Source organism: Stigmatopora argus, chromosome 10 (assembly GCF_051989625.1).
Source record: "Stigmatopora argus isolate UIUO_Sarg chromosome 10, RoL_Sarg_1.0, whole genome shotgun sequence".
In the NCBI taxonomy this organism is placed as follows: Eukaryota; Metazoa; Chordata; class Actinopteri; order Syngnathiformes; family Syngnathidae; genus Stigmatopora; species Stigmatopora argus.
The window spans coordinates 16,749,229-16,766,781 of NC_135396.1; the positions used below are offsets into that span (position 1 = coordinate 16,749,229).

Sequence of the window (17,553 nt, forward strand, 5' to 3'; positions counted from 1 at the left end):
ATGATTTTCTGTGGCGACCCCTCACGTGGCCAAGTAGTAGTAGTTTTGCTTGAAGCAAGTTTGTATATAATTCTCAAGTGTTTAAATAGCTATTCAGCTTTTTAGGAGTAATGATTTCCGTTTTTGCGCTATAAATATATATTTTTTCTCAGGCCTGTACATCTGCTTTTGCTACCAAAGACCGTCTACGCTCTCATATGATTAGACATGAAGGCAAAGTCACCTGTAACATCTGTGGCAAAATGCTAAGTGCTGCATACATCACAAGTCACCTCAAGACTCATGGTCAGGCCAGCTTCAGCAACCAATGTAACAATAAAGGTAAGCTGTTTTCATATATTGCAATCCCATTCTGACTTGAAAGTCTGAAATTCGTGGATCGGGTGCCCCAGCAGTCGGTGATCCTTGTGTATGCACTAAATTCAAGATGCTATAGATGTCGTTAAATGACTCTGACCGCTTGACTGTGTGGGTTCATTTCGTGCAGACGCGTTGTATTGATATAGTCAAAAGACGGACATGACTGATGACAGGATGTGGGTGTGAAAGGGCGGTTGGGAATGAATGGAGCACGTGCCTAAAAATAGTGCAGGTATGCGTTATGCAAACCAATATCAGTTTGACCCCCAAAAATGGCACCTGCAAAGAGACGCTGACGAGGCGCAGTTCAAACTGGCAGCGATCCGCTACGCAGTGGGGCCCCCCAACATAAACGAGTCCATGGTTTGCAAGTGGAGGCAGCTGGAAAATCATCTTAGACAAGTCAAAAAGACAATGGTGAGTTTCCGTAGATGTAAAGCGAGGTGCCCCAAGTTAAAACACGTTCTTAACCATGAGGGATGGACGAAGACAAAATGACAAGATGCCAACGCCAATGCATGTAGCGTCAAACTACCTACTTTTTTACTCTTCGTGTTTTTCATGTCTTTTTTGCAAGTTGTTCGTTAATACCACACTTTAATATCAAATCCAGCTGCTAAGATTTATTAAACATCGGTCTCCGGCACATAACTACGGTTTATAACGACTTCCATCACGCGCACAATATACGGAAAGAGATAGTGAGATCGACAGGACCACGACCATGGATCATTGTCGGATCTGAACAGCCAAGACCTCGGCGTCGGAATAGGTTGCGAAAGCGAGGTTGTAGAGTGGGCCGATTAACTAAACCCAGAAAGTTAACTGAGGCTACACCATTAGCCAGATAAGATGAACCTACACCGTTTGCTACGCCATTAGCTAAATTAGCTGAACTTACACGTTTAGCTACACAGATAACTCGCCGCTTTGCCGGATTTAAACTTCTTCAAGATGAACCAACAATGGGTGAGTTTTCGAGGGTTTTATGCGGACCTATGTGTCCGTTAGCCGGACTTTCAACTCTTTAAGCTAAATCAGCCGTTTTTAAAGTCCCAGAGGGATTTCTGCGGACCTAGACACCTGTTAGCCGAGGAGCTTTCAACTCCTCAACTTAAACCAGCGGTGGATAAGTCCCAAAATGATGTATTTCTAAGAAACATTGTATTTAAGAAAAGAAGAACTGGCCATTTATACAGTACACTTAACCAAGCCAAGGCGCAATGGGACCCACGACATAAACCAAAAGGACTCCTCGGTGGTCATTTAAATATCAGAATCATCTTTCCAAAGTCTGACCAAATTCATCCATTATTATTATTTTTTTATATGCTTAATCGAGACCTGGCTAAAGGTAAATTCACCGATGGCAGGGTTGCAAACACCGGGTTACAATATCTTCAGAAGGGACTGTAAGGGAAACTGTGGCAGGGGAGTGAGGTTCTACGTTAGGAACACCTTAAATGTAAACAGATAGAATGCGTCAACGTACACAACCTTGAATGGATCAGCCTTAAAATATCACTATCCCCACAGATGTCAATTACTTTGATTGGCATATACAGACGCTCCCCTACTTACGAACATACGACTTATGAACAACGGTACACACGAACATGTCTGCAAATTGCGTTTATGTCGAAAAATGTTCGTAAGTTCGATTTTGTATTTTTTTACGAGTAGTGCTTCTTTCCGCCGCTAATACGCCTGGCGCTGTGAGGGCTCAGCTCACCCAGCATCTACCTTCTTCGCTGCAATGCGGAAGTGCGTGAACGCATCTCCAGTGTGCAAAGAACCATTTTCATTTGTATCATTAAATATCTCGTGCATCCATTATTGAATATGGTTGGTAAAAAGCAAAAGGCTTCTATTGAGGGAGTTGCAAGGAAGAGGCAAGCCATTTCATTTCAAACGAGTGGCAAAAATAACGAAGCTTGATGCGCGTGAGAGTGGTGAGCGTTTCACGGGCATACAACTTGAATCGTTCGACCGTCAGTACCATTTATAAACAGAAAGATTGAGCAGCAGGACCCAAATATTGAACGTTGCACAAAGTTTGCAAATCAATTGAATGATGCCATACAGTGCTACCGCATCATTTATGATGAAAAAAAGAAGAAAACTGTGCAATCGTCGTTAGATCGCTTCTTTCGGCAGTTTCTAATACATAAATCTCTCTCTCTCTCTATACAGTACTGTACATATTCTCTCCATTTTATTAAATGTTTTTTTCAGTACAGACCAATGCGTGTTACTTATACAAGCCTTAAACATACAAATGCACTTATATAAACCTTCAATATACTTATATAGGCCTTAAACATAAATTATAATACAAAATATAGCACTGAATCAACTTACAAACAAATTCAACTTATGAACAATCGCTCGGAACCTAACTCGTTCGTAAGTAGGGGAGCGTCTGTATACAGTGCCGTGAAAAAGAATTTCCCACCTTCCTGATTTCTGTTTTTTGCATATTCATCACACAAAGGTTTCAGATCAAATCAATTTTAGTAAGACAGAGAAAACCCAAGCAAATAGAAAATGCAGTTTTTAAATTATGCTTTTATTTAGAATTACACCTACTTACAACATTTTCAAGTTACGAAAAAAGTTCTGAACCAATTAATTTCATAAGTATAGGTATGGCTACATTTCTTGATAATTGTACTTGTGTACTGGTATATGTGTATAGGCGAGAAAATATGTAGTATGCTAGTAATAATAGGGTTATCCTACTTTGCAGTGTTCCATTATCGTGGTCAATATCTCTATTTATACAGTAATACCTTGACATACGAATGTCCCAACCAATGTTCCCTCTAATTTTTCGTTGGTCTGGGCAGAAAGACAACCTCCCTGAGCGCACTGAGTACCAGTGTGAGCGACATCATCGGTACTCGAATGATTCGCCTAAAGACGTTTCGCCGACAGACGTTTGACAGACGGGCAGGTCGCCGAATGGACGTTCGGCCGAACGGAGGTTTCGCCGAAACGGGATCCGCGCGCTCGCCCCGCCCCCGGATCGTGTGTACAAGTTTTTCAACCTCGGCCCGCGGGCCATATATGGCCCGTTAAGATTTTTAATCCGGCCCGCAGCCGGCGTTGTCCAAATTATAGTAAAAATCAATGTTAGTCTACCATCAATGGCAGCCCGGGAATAAGCACTCTTGGGCGGGCAGATGTAGCAGAACCGAGCCGTAAAATGACAGCAATCGGGTCAAATCCATCCTAAAACAGCATTTAATGATTAAATACCAATACTGGAGCTCTTTGGACATTAGAACCGAGCCCAGGGAAGTGAATTCCTCGGTAAAATGTCGCGATGATGTCGCGATGGAGGCAAAAAACGTCTATATACGTCCATTCGCCAAACGGCTCAAAATGCTCTCAAATTCGTTCACATCCAGCCGAAAACAGCGTTTAATGATTAAATACAAATACTGGAGCTCTTTGGACATTAGAACCGAGCCCAGGGAAGTGAATTCCTCGGTAAAATGTCGCGATGATGTCGCGATAGAGGCAAAAAAACGTCCATATACGTCCATTCGCCAAACGGCTCAAAATGCTCTCAAATTCGGTCAAATCCAGCTGAAAACAGCGTTTAATGATTAAATACAAATACTAGTATTTGTATTTACTGTAATTACTCGAATATAACGCGCACTCGAAAATAACACGCAGGTAATTTTGGGCCAAAAAAATCTGGAAAAACGCAGTACTCGAATATAGTGCGCACCTAAAATTTCCCGCTGACGAAAATCAGAAATCTTACCTTTTTTTCTTCGTTTCACGATTGTTTTGTTCAAAACCGGAAAGAGAAATCTTCAGGTACGAGCGTGTCGAGTGTCGTGCAGTTGGTCGAGTTATGCGTTTGAATTTTAGGGCAATAGATGATACACAGAGTGGACAAACATATCATGTAGACATGTTATGTTGCAATACCTTTTAGACTTCCTTGAACATTGACTACATTTCAATTGACAATACCATGTTTTAATTCAAATATCTATTGTCATTCTCAAACAAGAAAAGGAACATACAAATTGAATAAATAAATGATTTGAAGATATGCACAATGGAAAAGACTATCACATGTAACAAGGGAATGTACTGCCCCCCGCTGGACATATTTCTAAATACAAGTACGTACTACACTACAATGTAGTATTCTACTTTCCAGCTTATTAATGCAGGATTGTGATGTTTGTGAGGTTTGACGATCTTTAATATGCGTGTATTTTGAATTCAAAGTTGGAAATTGCACAATGTCCGTGCGTCAAAGTGAGTTTGACAATGCTTTTTTCGATCGAAAATTTGTAATTTATTTTAGTTATTGATTATAACACGCACCCCCAACTATTGGAATTAATTATATAGCAAAAATATGCGTGTTATATTCGAGTAATTACGGTAATCATTAAACGCTGTTTGAACGAACGTTCATTCTGCGACCTGTCCGTCTGTCAAACGTCCGTCGGCAAAACGTCTTTAGGCGAATCATCCGGTCACGACATCATCATTGCTCGCTATGGGCACACCAGTATCACACCTGCCACAAGCAGGTGCATGTCAATGTTACCTCTAATTTTTCATGTAAAACATGCTGTAAAACACGAAAAACATAAGAGTGGACAGCGCTACTGCCACTGGCTGCCGCTTAAACGGCGCCATAATGGGGAAAGGGGTAAAAAAAAAAATACCCCCAAAAAAATTACTGCGCGCCATATGATTGCTGCTGCGCAGAGAAGACGAGAGTAGTGCGCACTTGCGCACGCGCGCAGCTTAGAGGGAACATTGGTCCCAACATATGAGAAATTTGAGATGCGAGGAAAATTCCAAGCAAATTTTTGCCCTGAGATTTGAGACAAATTTGAGATACGAGCATACAAGATGGTTTCCGATGCGGTCGTCCGGGTGGCCGAATATGTGAGAGGCAGCTTATGAGAACAGGAACGCTCTGTCTTTCATCTCCTGCGCGTAAAGATATCTACGAGCACCGTTGCATTTCTTACTGGAGATAGCGTGACCGAGTCGATAATCTGCCCAGCGGTACTGAGACGTTTGGTCGCCGGACTTTTGGTCGCCCGGAAGGTTATTGATAATTACCATTTAAAATTGTTGCTCAAATTCCCTAAATACAAACTGCAAATTATTATTTTGTCATACTTCATGCCCTATTAATTATTAGGCAAAAGAAAAGCTCAAAATTTCCCGTACTTTTATTGTGTTTTGTTGGAGAACTTGTTAAGACCCTGACTGACGTCCCTTCCTAAGGGGACACCCCATGTACATACACACTCTTATACACTCACACGTCCGCTCAGTGAAACTGCTCAGGGCCATTGTTGGCTTTGATTGATGCGTAGACCGTGTTGTTTTACCTTGTTTGGTCGCCGGACTTTTGGTCGCCGGACTTTTGGTCGCCGGACTTTTGGTCGCCGGACTTTTGGTCGCCGGACTTTTGGTCGCCGGGCGTTTGGTCGCCGGACGTTTGGTCAGCAGAATCTACGTGGACTTGAAAGCAAAAAATAAACAAATGAAAAAGATACAAGCAAAACCCTTCAAACCAAGTCGTAGCTGGTTCAATAATTTTTTAAAATGAACTGGGATGCACCTGGTTCTAAAGCATGGAGAAGCAGGAAGTTCCGACTCGAAATCCGCGGGAGAATACATTAACATCTTTGCCTCGGTTATCGCACAAGGGTTAAATTTAGTGTAACGTAACACAAACTTATTTTTTAAGTGTGTTTGTATAGTAATCTAAGTTTATTTAAGTTAAAGTTAAAGTTTATGCCGTTGCGAGTACGTTGCTGTTCGTCAAGTCTCACTCCTGTACTCTCTGTCTTGTCCGGGCACTCCACGTTAAGTCTGTACTGAGTAATGCCACGTTTTAGTAATGAAGATCATAACCTTCATATGTGTTGGAACCAATTAATTTCGTAAATAGGGGTACGTCTGTACATGTTTTCGCGCCTATCCAGAAATACAAATACAAAAGTAAAATTATCAAAAAGTGTATATTTATCAGTGGCGGGCCATGCATTTCACACCTAGGCCTTCAGTAGTGCTGCGTCTGAATCAATCCAACCCTCATTAACTATTTTATGGCTATAAAACTGGACGGCTCGGTGGTGCGTGTGGTTAGCGTGTCGCCCTCACAGCTCTGGGCTCCTGGGTTAAAATCCTGGTTGGTCCACCTGTTTGGAGTTTGCATGCTCACTCCCGGCCTGCGTGGGTTTCCTCCGGGTACTCCGGTTTCCTCCCACATTCCAAAAACATGCATGGTAGGGTGATTGGACACTCTAAATTGCCCGTAGGTATGAGTGTGAGAGTGAAAGCATGTCCGTCTCCTTTTGCTTTACGATCCGCTGGCCACCGATTCAGGGTGTCCCCCGCCTCTGGCTCGGAGTCAGCTGGGATAGGCTACAGCACCCCCTGTAACCCTAATGAGGATAAAGCGGTTCAGAAAAGGAATGAATGGCTATAAAACCTTTGCTGAAGCTACAGCTGCGACGCATAAAACGCGTCAATAGTAACCTCAGAAAATTGAAATATTTAGGAATATAACCACATTGTAGTCACCAAAAATCAGTGCGAGCTGCCGTGCGTTACTCGTGTCTGCCGTCTCATCCACCATAACAGAGACAAATGGTGCTTTATTAACTTCCCTTCTGATCTTATCCCCCACCACTTCAGCAATAGCAGTGATCAGGTCATTTTGTATTTTGCCTGATGTACCACTAAACACTTTCTTAGTGGACAGGTGGTAATGTAAATCTGTGTTTCTCTCAACAATGAGAGAAGGAAGCTCCACAGTTTCCTTTGTTTTTGGATCCAGCGCTTTCGCCGTGTCCCTGAAATGAAAGTTCCTGCTTGCCCCCAGACCCCAAAAATGACAGTCTATCAGTCTTTTTAAAGATTTCCCTATTTTTCTTCACCTTTTCGTTGTGGCGCTCCATTTGCCTGTGCACTTGCTCGGTGAGCTGTAGCTCCACTCTGGTTGTCCGACCTTTCTCAATGATGTTCAGCTTTTCTTGAACAATCCGTCTTGAAAATGGCTTTGACATTAAATCTGCAACCAAATCCATTTGTTCTCCTCCTTCAGCCATTGTGGGTTGACAAAACCGCTATTAAATCAACACAACAATATATTTGCTTGTGCAGCTCGTGACAGATACAGTTTGGTAGCTCTGGCTAGTCCACTCGATCACTAGCCAATCAGAGTTTGTTAAAGCAATGACCTATCCCTACGCCTGCGAGAAGACCTTGGTGTTGACAACTCGAAATCTGATTGGTTCAAGCACATGTCTCAAACCGATTCCACCGAGGGCCACAGTGGGTCCTGGTCTTTGGTCCAACCGATCCAGTGCTGACATTTTAACCAATCAGGTGTCTTCTAAAATAAGTAGCACCTGACTTTAATTAACTGATTACACTTGCAAAAGGTATTCTCTTGTTGAGTTGGAATGAAAACCTGCACCCACTGCGGCCCTTTGAGGACCGGTTTGACACCCCTGGGTTAAAGCAACAGATTTATCGACGCTTATTTTATGATACAGGGCCTGCAGAACTGATTGTGAAGGCCTCTAGGTAGATTTCTGACTCAAGCAACAAAAATGGCTGAAATGTGATTGGTTAAATGCTTAAATATGAAAACATCTGGAAGCAGCGCAACCAGGGCAAAAGCAACGAAAAGAAGTTGAAAGACAATTTGGAATTATTTAATAAATATTCATGGACAAAAAATATCATTAACATCAGTCGGTGATTCAGATAATTTTATGATTATAGCTGTAATATTTAATAAATTTTATTTATTAAATATTACAGCTATAACCATATATACATATATATATATATATATATATACACATACACACACAGTGGTACCTCGTCACACGACCGCTCGTCATACAATATTCTCGTCTTACGACGGAAATTTCGATCGAATAATTTGCCCGTCATGCGATCAAAATTTCGTGATGCGACCAAGCCTTTTTTGCATATCTTTCGTGTATAACAATATCTACGAGCACTGAACGATTAATTCAGACGAGTTTCTACTACGCATCGACCAGGAAACGCACAACGCGCGGGCAAAAAGAGGGCTTTATGGGTAATGAAGTATACTCGTGCACACAACGCCGATAGGCAATGGCACTCATTCTCAGAATGAAACTTCATTAACCACAATCAATATGTGGGTAAGCTCAGTTGTTGCATTTCCTGTTATTTTTATTATCTAATACGAGGAGTATTATATTACTTCTCGTTCGCTGCTCGTAAGAACATCAGCGGCACTGGCTCGCAATTCCCTCTTTGTAATATTTCTGGTCGCAACTCTCTCATAGGCGCCGTTCAAAGCGGCTGCGCCAGACCCATTTCAACGAGGGAGTTGCGAGCCGGTCTTTATGAGCAGCGGAGCGATCGCTAAAATGTACTACAAGACTATTTCTCGTTGGCAAGTGGTCGTGGGTTATCCTATTGTGAGGACATTTGTGTGAATCATTTTCGGAATATTTTGACGGGAATACGTAGTACAACAGCAAACAGCCCATCGATAGCGAACGTGAGGGTGGAGGCGTGGCAAACCGCCAACCAGGAAAACGAAGGTAACAAAAGATTACAACAAAATTAAAATTCAGTTTTGTGTAAAGTTACATTAAACCAGTGGCGGGCCGTCAGGGCCTCAAGGCCTTCTCTGCTGGCCTAAGAAATATCTGAATCATATTATATTTTGTCCATCAATACGTACTTATTATTCCAAATGGTCTGTTAGCTTCCTTTCATTGCTTTTCCCCCTGGTTGCACTGCTTCCAGATGTGTGTTTTCATATTGAAGCATTTAACCAATCACATTTCAGCCATAATTTGTTGCCAGATCAGATCTGCCTCAAAGCCTGCACAATCAGTTCTTGCGGCCTCTGCTGCATTAAACTAGACTGTTGCTTTTAACCAATCAGATTTCGAGTTGGCAACCCCACAATGATTTTTCATAGGCGTTAGCATTTTGCTGGCCGGCACATGTCATTGCTTTCACAAACTATGATTGGCTAGTAGGCGGGCCAAAGCAGTACCGAGGCAGCCGAGATCGCAAACTCCACCCACTATGGCCGACAGAAGCAAAAACAAATAGATTCTGTTTGCTCACAAAGCTATTTTCTAGACGGACTTTTTCAGGAAAAAAATGGACATCATTAAGAAAGGGCGGTCAACTCCGAAGCTAGCAAGCCTGTTACAGCCGGGAAAATGGTGTGTGGGGCACTTTCAGCGCGCTAACTTAGCTCCACAAGCAAATAATATATTGTTGTGTTGATTTAATGCCATTTTCAAAACGGACTATGCCGGAAATATGACAGGACAGGCTCGACTTTCATCATTAGCTTCGATGGCGATAGGAAAGAAGAAAGAAAGAAAGGAGAATGGATATTGTGTAAAAAGGATTTTTGGTGAGTAAAATTACAAATATGGCTATATTCCTAAATAATATTTCAATTGTGGGCCAAGTTCTGATATCTGAAAAGCTCCAGTGTTTGTATTTAATCACAAAATGCTGCTAGGAAGTGGATTTTACCCCAGTTTAATTTTTGGCGTTTCACCATTGACTTCCATCGCTGTCTTTTCCCGGGAAAAATCACCCCCCTGGCCTGGTTGTAATGTCTCAAAAGCTCCAGTATTTGTATTCAATCAATAAATGATGCTAGGAAGTGGATTTTACCTAATTTTAGTATTTTAGTGCATTTTTTGTCATTTCACGTATGGACGTATCGACGTTCATCGCTGTCTTTTTACCGGGGAAATGATACTCCGGGGCTGGTTCTGATGTCTAAAAAGCTCCAGTATTTGCATTTAATCAATAAATGCTGTTTTTGGCTGGATTTTACCCCTTTTTCGGGCAATGTTTGCCCGTACGCCATTGACGTTCATCACTCTCTTTTCCCGGGAAAATCACCCCCTGGCCTGGTTTTAATGTCTGAAAAGCTCCAGTATTTGTATTTGATCATGAAATGCTGCTAGGAAGTGGATTTTACCCCATTTTTGTGCATTAATTTATTGATTATTTTTACATATATGCACATATATACAGTGATACCTTGAGATACGAGTGCCCCAGCATACGAGCAATTTGAGATGCGAGTAAAATCTCGAGCAAATATTTACCCTGAGATACGAGACAGATTTTGGTATATGAGCATACAGCCAGGTGTGAGGTGTGGCCAAAGCTAGAGGAACAACATGGGCACTGTCTTTCTCATCGCAACTCCCTTGTGTAAATGTCTCTACGAGCACTGGGCGGAGAGTTGCATTTAGCCATGCGTCCGTTTTGGTGGACATCGGGCAACTAACTCGTCAACGTCCTTATTATTGACAACACGGTCCATGGCCTCCTATAACAGTAGCATGAGGGCCTTGAATGGTAGTACCCTTTTAGTGAGGTACAGCTTCGCATTCGGGATGAAACAGTTTAAGAACCAGTCGTTTGTGAGGGCTTTCGAGATCCTGGCCTTCCTGTTGCTCTTCCAGTAGACAGGCAAGTCCTTTTTCTTGTTTTTTAAAGCATGAGGAAGGTCAAACACGCAAGTTAAGGCTGGCTCTCCCATGAAGCCAGCAGCATTCCCACACATGATGAGCGTCGGTGATCCTCGTAAACCTTGAACCCTGGAACTTTCAGTTCATCTTTGAATAAGAATGTCCAGGAAGGCATACTCTTCCAAAAAAAGGCTGGTCTCATCCATGTTAAAAACTTTCTCCAAAAGATAGCCATTGTCTTCATTTATGTTAGGGAATTCTTCCTCGACGTACCGTTTTGCTGCCTCTTGGTCTGCCGAGGAGGCTTCCCCATAGAGCGAAACACTTTGTAGACCAGGGGTGGCCAGGTCCGGTCCTCCACAGCCTCTATCCAGTCTGTTTTCCATATCTCCCTCCTCTATCTACCACACGTGAATCAAATGTCCAGAAGCTTCATACCGAACCCGATTATTTGAGCCAGGTTTGTTGGTGGAGGAAGACATGGAAAACAGACTGGATAGGGGCTCTCGAGGACCAGACTTGGCCACCCCTCTTGTAGACCATAACTCTTCTTAAACTTTTCAAACCATTCTGCTTGCAATAAAATCACAAGCCTCACTAGCAGCACTGGTACAATGCTTAGCTCCGTCTTCATTGTCTTCGTCAGGAGCTATGCTATCGTAAAAGCTCTTGGCTTTGGTTCTAGTCATGTAGGTATCCAGAATGCAATAATGGGAATACTTGTTGCCCACCTTCAGCATATCTAGAAACTTCAATTTTTCCATCACTGTCATCATGTTTAAATTTTTCCTGGGCTCGTTGGATGCCTTAGATGTCGCTGGGCGTTTAGGAATGCATTTTCAACGCAGATTCAAAATCCAAGCCATGCTGGAATTGTGCAGGCGATGCGAAATCTAATCGGAAGAAAATAGACGACATCGGCCGAAAAAGAAGCAGGGGGCCTCACTTCCGCTATTTTTCCTCTCCTGTCTTCCACTTGCGAGTTTCAGCGTGAATTTGGACATATTAACGAATATTTATTTTATATACTCAATATAAGAAAAATGCGATTTACTGAAGCCGTTAAGCGATGAAGGATCCAAAGTTCACCCACCTTTCGAACAAAGCCATACTCTTAACCATGTTAACCTCGCCCCTCAATGGTGGCAATATTGCCTTATGTTTTTGTAACTCCTTGTGTCTGTATTTTTGACTAGGCATAAATGACTGGCAGTGGAATCACTCAGGGCCACGAAAAGGTAATTCAGTCCTGTAGTTGGTAGCCGAAACCAAAACGTTTTAAAATCCATTTTAAACTTTACTAAACATAAGTGGCCAGTTTTTAGTCTTGTTACACAATTTCGCCTTGATGACCTGTGCTTTCTCTGAGAGCTGATGTGATTACGGTTTCTATGTTTATAGCATGTACAGTTGTGTGTCTTAGGTTAAAGTTCATGAAGCAGGATCAGTAGATTTTTTTGGAATGAACACAAAACTGGACCATCATGCAGGCTAGATGCACACTACCTGACTGTTAGCTCTCCCTCGATGAATTGGGACTTAAATACTCCAGCAGCTACCCATCTTGATGCTGGTTTGGACAAGATTTACCGAAATTGTCCCTGCCTTAAACTGATTAGATAGTCATGTTAACAGTTATGCATTGTTCTGTTCATGTAGCCTTCTGCACATAGATCTGGGGGTGATTTTACACTGTTTTAATGTTCAAACCTAGAGCTTTTTAACACTCAGAAAGTTAGCTGTTTAGTCTATTGATCCTGCTTTTTGAATTTACCCCTTAGGTGATTTGACGGTAGGAGAGATTTTAAATAACTCCTTCCAAGTCCTAATTGACAACTCTCACAAAGGTAGGTTTCTCCAGCAATATTACTTTAGTTGACATGATGTACAAATAATTTATTTACATTTTCAGTGACCAAGGCGGTGAATGGACTTGTGGCTTTACTGCACTTTGTTTCAAAATTAATTAAAATTCATACCTAGGTGAATAGGCTTTTATTTGTCTTGTTTTTTTCCTCCTTTTTTTCAATTTGCAGATGCCAACAATATGCACAACAATTCCGCCACAAGCACGCCAGTCACCAACACGGCAGCCATCACCTCAGCCATGAACCGTGGTGGCAATGCCAGCAGCCCTGTCACCATTGCTGCTCAGATGAACATCACAACCAGCACGGTCAACATAACAAACCCCGTCAACCTACAACACCCGGTCACAATTACGGCCCCAGTAAACCTAGCTTCCGTCAACATCCCCACCACAGCCCACATGAATATTGCCCATTCCGTGGCCATCACAACCCCGATGTCCATGAATATCACCGGCCCACTTAACATTGCAATGAGGCCAATGGAGAGCATGCCTTTTCTATCTCAAGTTCTGCCATCCTCACCTCCTTGGTAGTTTGTTTATTGAGTCAGTGAGTAACTGTTGAGAATGTAACCACCTAATAATAGACATAACCTGTCAAATCTTTGTATAATAGCATTCTTAGTATATCAGCAAAATGTTGAGTTCGTATACCGTCCGATTTTCTACATCATCATCCACAAACTCACATAGATTTGAAATCAGTACTAAAATTATTATTTATAAGAGAAGGAAATGCTTGGAAAAGCTCCTGCTAAAACATGACAAAAATGCGTTGTAAACTTGATTGACATATTAGACAAATTGATTCATCACATTGATGCAAAATGCTGTCAATCAAATAACCTTTGAAGCCGTCCCTTTCAATTTGCCAAGAAAAAAGCAGTTTAATGCTATTCCCTAACTAAGAAAGAAAAAGTACTTTCTTATCTTTATCTATAAAAGGGAAAAGCAACAGGAACAGTGTGAGACTGTCTGCTCTTGTTTTTAAGTTATTCCACTTAATGTTCTTTTTTAATACCAAAGATTTTTCAAGCAACACATTTCTCTTGTGAGTTCTATATTTTTAAATATTTTGGGAGCCCAAATGCAACTGCGAGGCGTCAAATTCGAATCTGTTCCAGGATTGCAGCGTGGATTTGTGTATGTGTGTTTGTGTGTGTGTATGAAGTTCATAGTGGTTAGTATATTTGACAATACAATTAAAAGTAGTTTATATATGTGTATGGATATATGTGTATGTATATATATGTAATATTTGAAAATTATTGCTATATATTTCTAAATCCAGTTTTTAATATTTTGCAAATTTACCAAAGAAACTCGTGTGTAACTCGCTCATTTTCACGGAAATTTATCACTTTTGGCTACCTTTATAATTGAATTCTGACAGTGCTCCGCCCAGTGCTCGCAGAGACATTACACGAGGGAGTTGCGACCACAAAGACATTACACGAGGGAGTTGCGACCACAAAGACATTACACGAGGGAGTTGCGGGGAGGGAGACCGTGCCCATGATGTTCTTATGAGCAGCCTCTCGCGTCCGCTGTCTGCTTGTATATCAAAATTTGTCTCGTATCTCAAGATAAATATTTGCTCAAAATTTTCCTCGTATCTCAAATTGCTTGTATGTCGAGGTACCAGTGTATGTGTGTATGTATATATATATATATATATATATACACATATATATATATATATATATATATATATATATATATATATATATATATATATATATACATACATATATATATATATATATATATGTGTGTGTGTGTCTGTATATATATATATATACATATATAAATATGTGTGTATGTATCTGTATATATATATATATTTTTTTTTAATTGTATTGTCAAATAGATACCAACTACTATGAATTATTACATTGTCAACAGTTACACTTCCACCCACAATTTTAGGCTTAAAAAAATTAATTTCTCAATTTCTGTTAAATTACTTAACAACAGTGTCTAAGTGAACAGCTGGACTAAGATTTACTGCATTCTGGGGATCTGATGTCAAAACGTATGACATCTTACAACTGTTGTATTTAACAGTGAAAAATGCTTCCAGTTTCTGTTTTAATTATTTTAAATTTTTTAGAGGTCTAATAAATATTTAATAGTGCATGTCTTTCAAGATTTCACCAGAAAAAGACAGCTTTCATTTAGGAACGCTGTGTTGAGCAATATTTTTGATTTCTTTGAATTTTCTGAGGCTGGTCTGAAGAGCTGTTTCAAATTAATCTGTAATCAACTCCTCCAATGTCTCTCTGTTGAATTGGTCGGAATCTGGGCACTTGATATCACTGCTTGATACACTACAAACTTGTATGACATCATCAATATGGGATTATTTTAATATATTTATATTAGAACATGTCAGGTATTGGTACAGTAAGATGGGAGAGTGTTTTTTCCCTCTTCTCTCCCACAATAAAAATTCTGCTGAGCTTTCGCCCTTGCCACTATTTTCAAAGGTCAAATGGGAAGGTTTTTTTCTTCTTTTTTTTTTTTTTTTATATCTTGGAGTTGAATAGGTTTGCTTAGTTGCACATGGACAGTGCATGCCTACAGTTGTTGGGTCGGTTAGAATGTTTACATTAGCACGCATAGGATATAATTCCTCAAATAAAACCCAGATGACTGAGATAAGTATTTTAAAATAAATGAATTGTATCACCTTTTTTTTTTAAATAGTTGGAAAAAAACACTGTCGCCTTCAACCAATGGAAGCGTCAGTCTGATTTTGCACCACAAGCTCCAATTAAGAACTATCAGCATTGAGGTGTGCAACCAACAGCAAGAATGCCAAAAAATGACCAATTAATATTTTTCCCCCATCCATTGCACAAAAGTACCTGGTTTAATTTGTTTAAAATAAACTTTTAGTTGTAAAACCAACAAACAAAAAACTGTATATTTTGAGCTCTCCAAAGATTTAGGGGGTAAAGTGGGTAACATTATCACCAGCATTATTCTTTTGAACTGAATTTTTATTGTACAGATTACATTTTACAAATATTTTCAGGTCAACGTGAAACTTAAAGCGAGGCTGTGATTTAAACATAGGATTTATTTCCGATGAAATTAAGGCAATTTAGATTTGAATCATACCAATGTTTCAATTCTTAAACCTTAAATATGAATCCATTATCTATGTAGAGTATAATATTGAATTGAATGCTTTTATCGTCATTATACAAGTATAATGAGATTTAAAGCTTTCACCACATAGTGCACATGGATTTATTTTGAAAAGTACCATACAATTTTAAAAATTAAGATATAAAAGCTGTTACTTGTTTTGCTGTCAAGCTGATTCTAAAATAATTCAAATACATAAGAAATAATTCTATAATAATAAACAATAATGATTCAAATTATCAAAAATAGGCAGCTATGGTTAAAAAAAGATTGAGGCTGCTTGGATCTCTAATGTGTCTATTTTGCAACAATAAGCATCAAGGGATTATAGATTGTCTCATTTTTGGCGTTACAGCATTTTTCTTCCAGATGATGGTTTCTAACATTTCGAAGCCTCGTGTATTGCCATCAAATTGCCAACTGTGTTGCAAATTTGATTCATTTTTAACCATCCTTTAAGATGAGCTTGATCTTTTTTCTTTACTGGCCTCAATGCCGTGCAGTGCTATTTTTTTAATGTATTTATTTTTTTATCTCCGCCTCAACAAGTAGCTGGAGCTTTCTTTGATGTTTGGTCCAAGCAAATTTGTCAAACTGAACCCTCTATTAAGTTGATTTTGAAAAGTGTCGACTTATTGAAGCACTTGCAGCAAACAAGCATATGCACACTACGAGAGTGAATGGTACATTAAGAAGCATTTCAATTTGTTGTATGTAGTTAGCAGGCTTTCATTTTTTTGGCGTCCTGCTAGTCCAATTGTTCTCATTTCATTGTATGCATGTCAACACTGTCCTCCAAGGAAAATGCTACAAAATGTGGAATGGCATTATGATCTTGGACATTTTTATTCATTTAATAGCTACTACTTTAATATATAATGTCGCATGTGGACTAATTTAGTCTGGTATAGGTTTAAGTTCAGAAACATTTTTTTAGAATGATAGTAATATGTCAAAAAAAAAAAATTAGGGTGAATTGAAGCATGTGCTGTCATATGTCCTTCTGTAGTGGGTGTGAACAAATGTGCCTGAAATACTTTGCAAGACTTTTCCATAATTTTATTGTGATGGAAGACTTTTACAGATGTTGGTAGATATCTGACAACCAAACTTTGGCATTAGAATTTTATTTTCTGCAACATGAATGTGGTGTTTCTCCAGTTAAAACAGAAATAGATAGGAGGTTGGATTATGAAAGAGACACATTTTTTTCCCTCAAGATAACTTGGGGGTAGGGGTGGGGTGCTTATTAAATGTGTATCTGGCCAAATAATCTTTTTTTTAGGGGGGGGATAATGGCAAATGTTGTGAAGGCAAATGAATGTATATCTTTGTACAAACGTTTAGATCCGAGGACTTAGATATAGTTATGACAGACATGCAAGAAAGTCTTTTTTATAAAATAATTTTGTATTAGATTTAAAATGTTTTGTACATACGAAGGCTAGTCTTTCTGATTAGCAGAAAGGTAAAACATTCCTACATTTTTAAAAAATGTATGTTAATGGAGAATTATTATGTAAACCTATGCGCAATGTTTTAATGTGCCTTTTATTTGGTTTGTCTGAATAAAAGAAAACCGCAAAATGTGTCAACTGGCTATGTTGAGACATATGTACAATGCTGAGGTCT

At 39.8% G+C, this 17,553-nt stretch overlaps 1 protein-coding gene across 4 annotated transcripts in view; it reads left to right on the forward strand.

Moving 5' to 3' along the window:
* vezf1b (vascular endothelial zinc finger 1b) overlaps positions 1–17,512 on the forward strand; it is a 34,032-nt gene extending 16,520 nt beyond the window's left edge. The window contains exons 4-7 of one of the 4 annotated variants that reach the window (XM_077612031.1): positions 153–321; positions 12,092–12,133; positions 12,677–12,742; positions 12,932–17,512. In XM_077612031.1, the coding sequence (XP_077468157.1) occupies positions 153–321; positions 12,092–12,133; positions 12,677–12,742; positions 12,932–13,299 (645 nt within the window). In that variant the 3' untranslated portion in view covers positions 13,300–17,512. The remainder of the gene's footprint in view (positions 1–152; positions 322–12,091; positions 12,134–12,676; positions 12,743–12,931) is intronic. The other 3 variants (XM_077612033.1, XM_077612032.1, XM_077612034.1) reach the window with 3 other exon arrangements.
* The last annotated feature ends 41 nt before the right edge of the window (positions 17,513–17,553 follow it).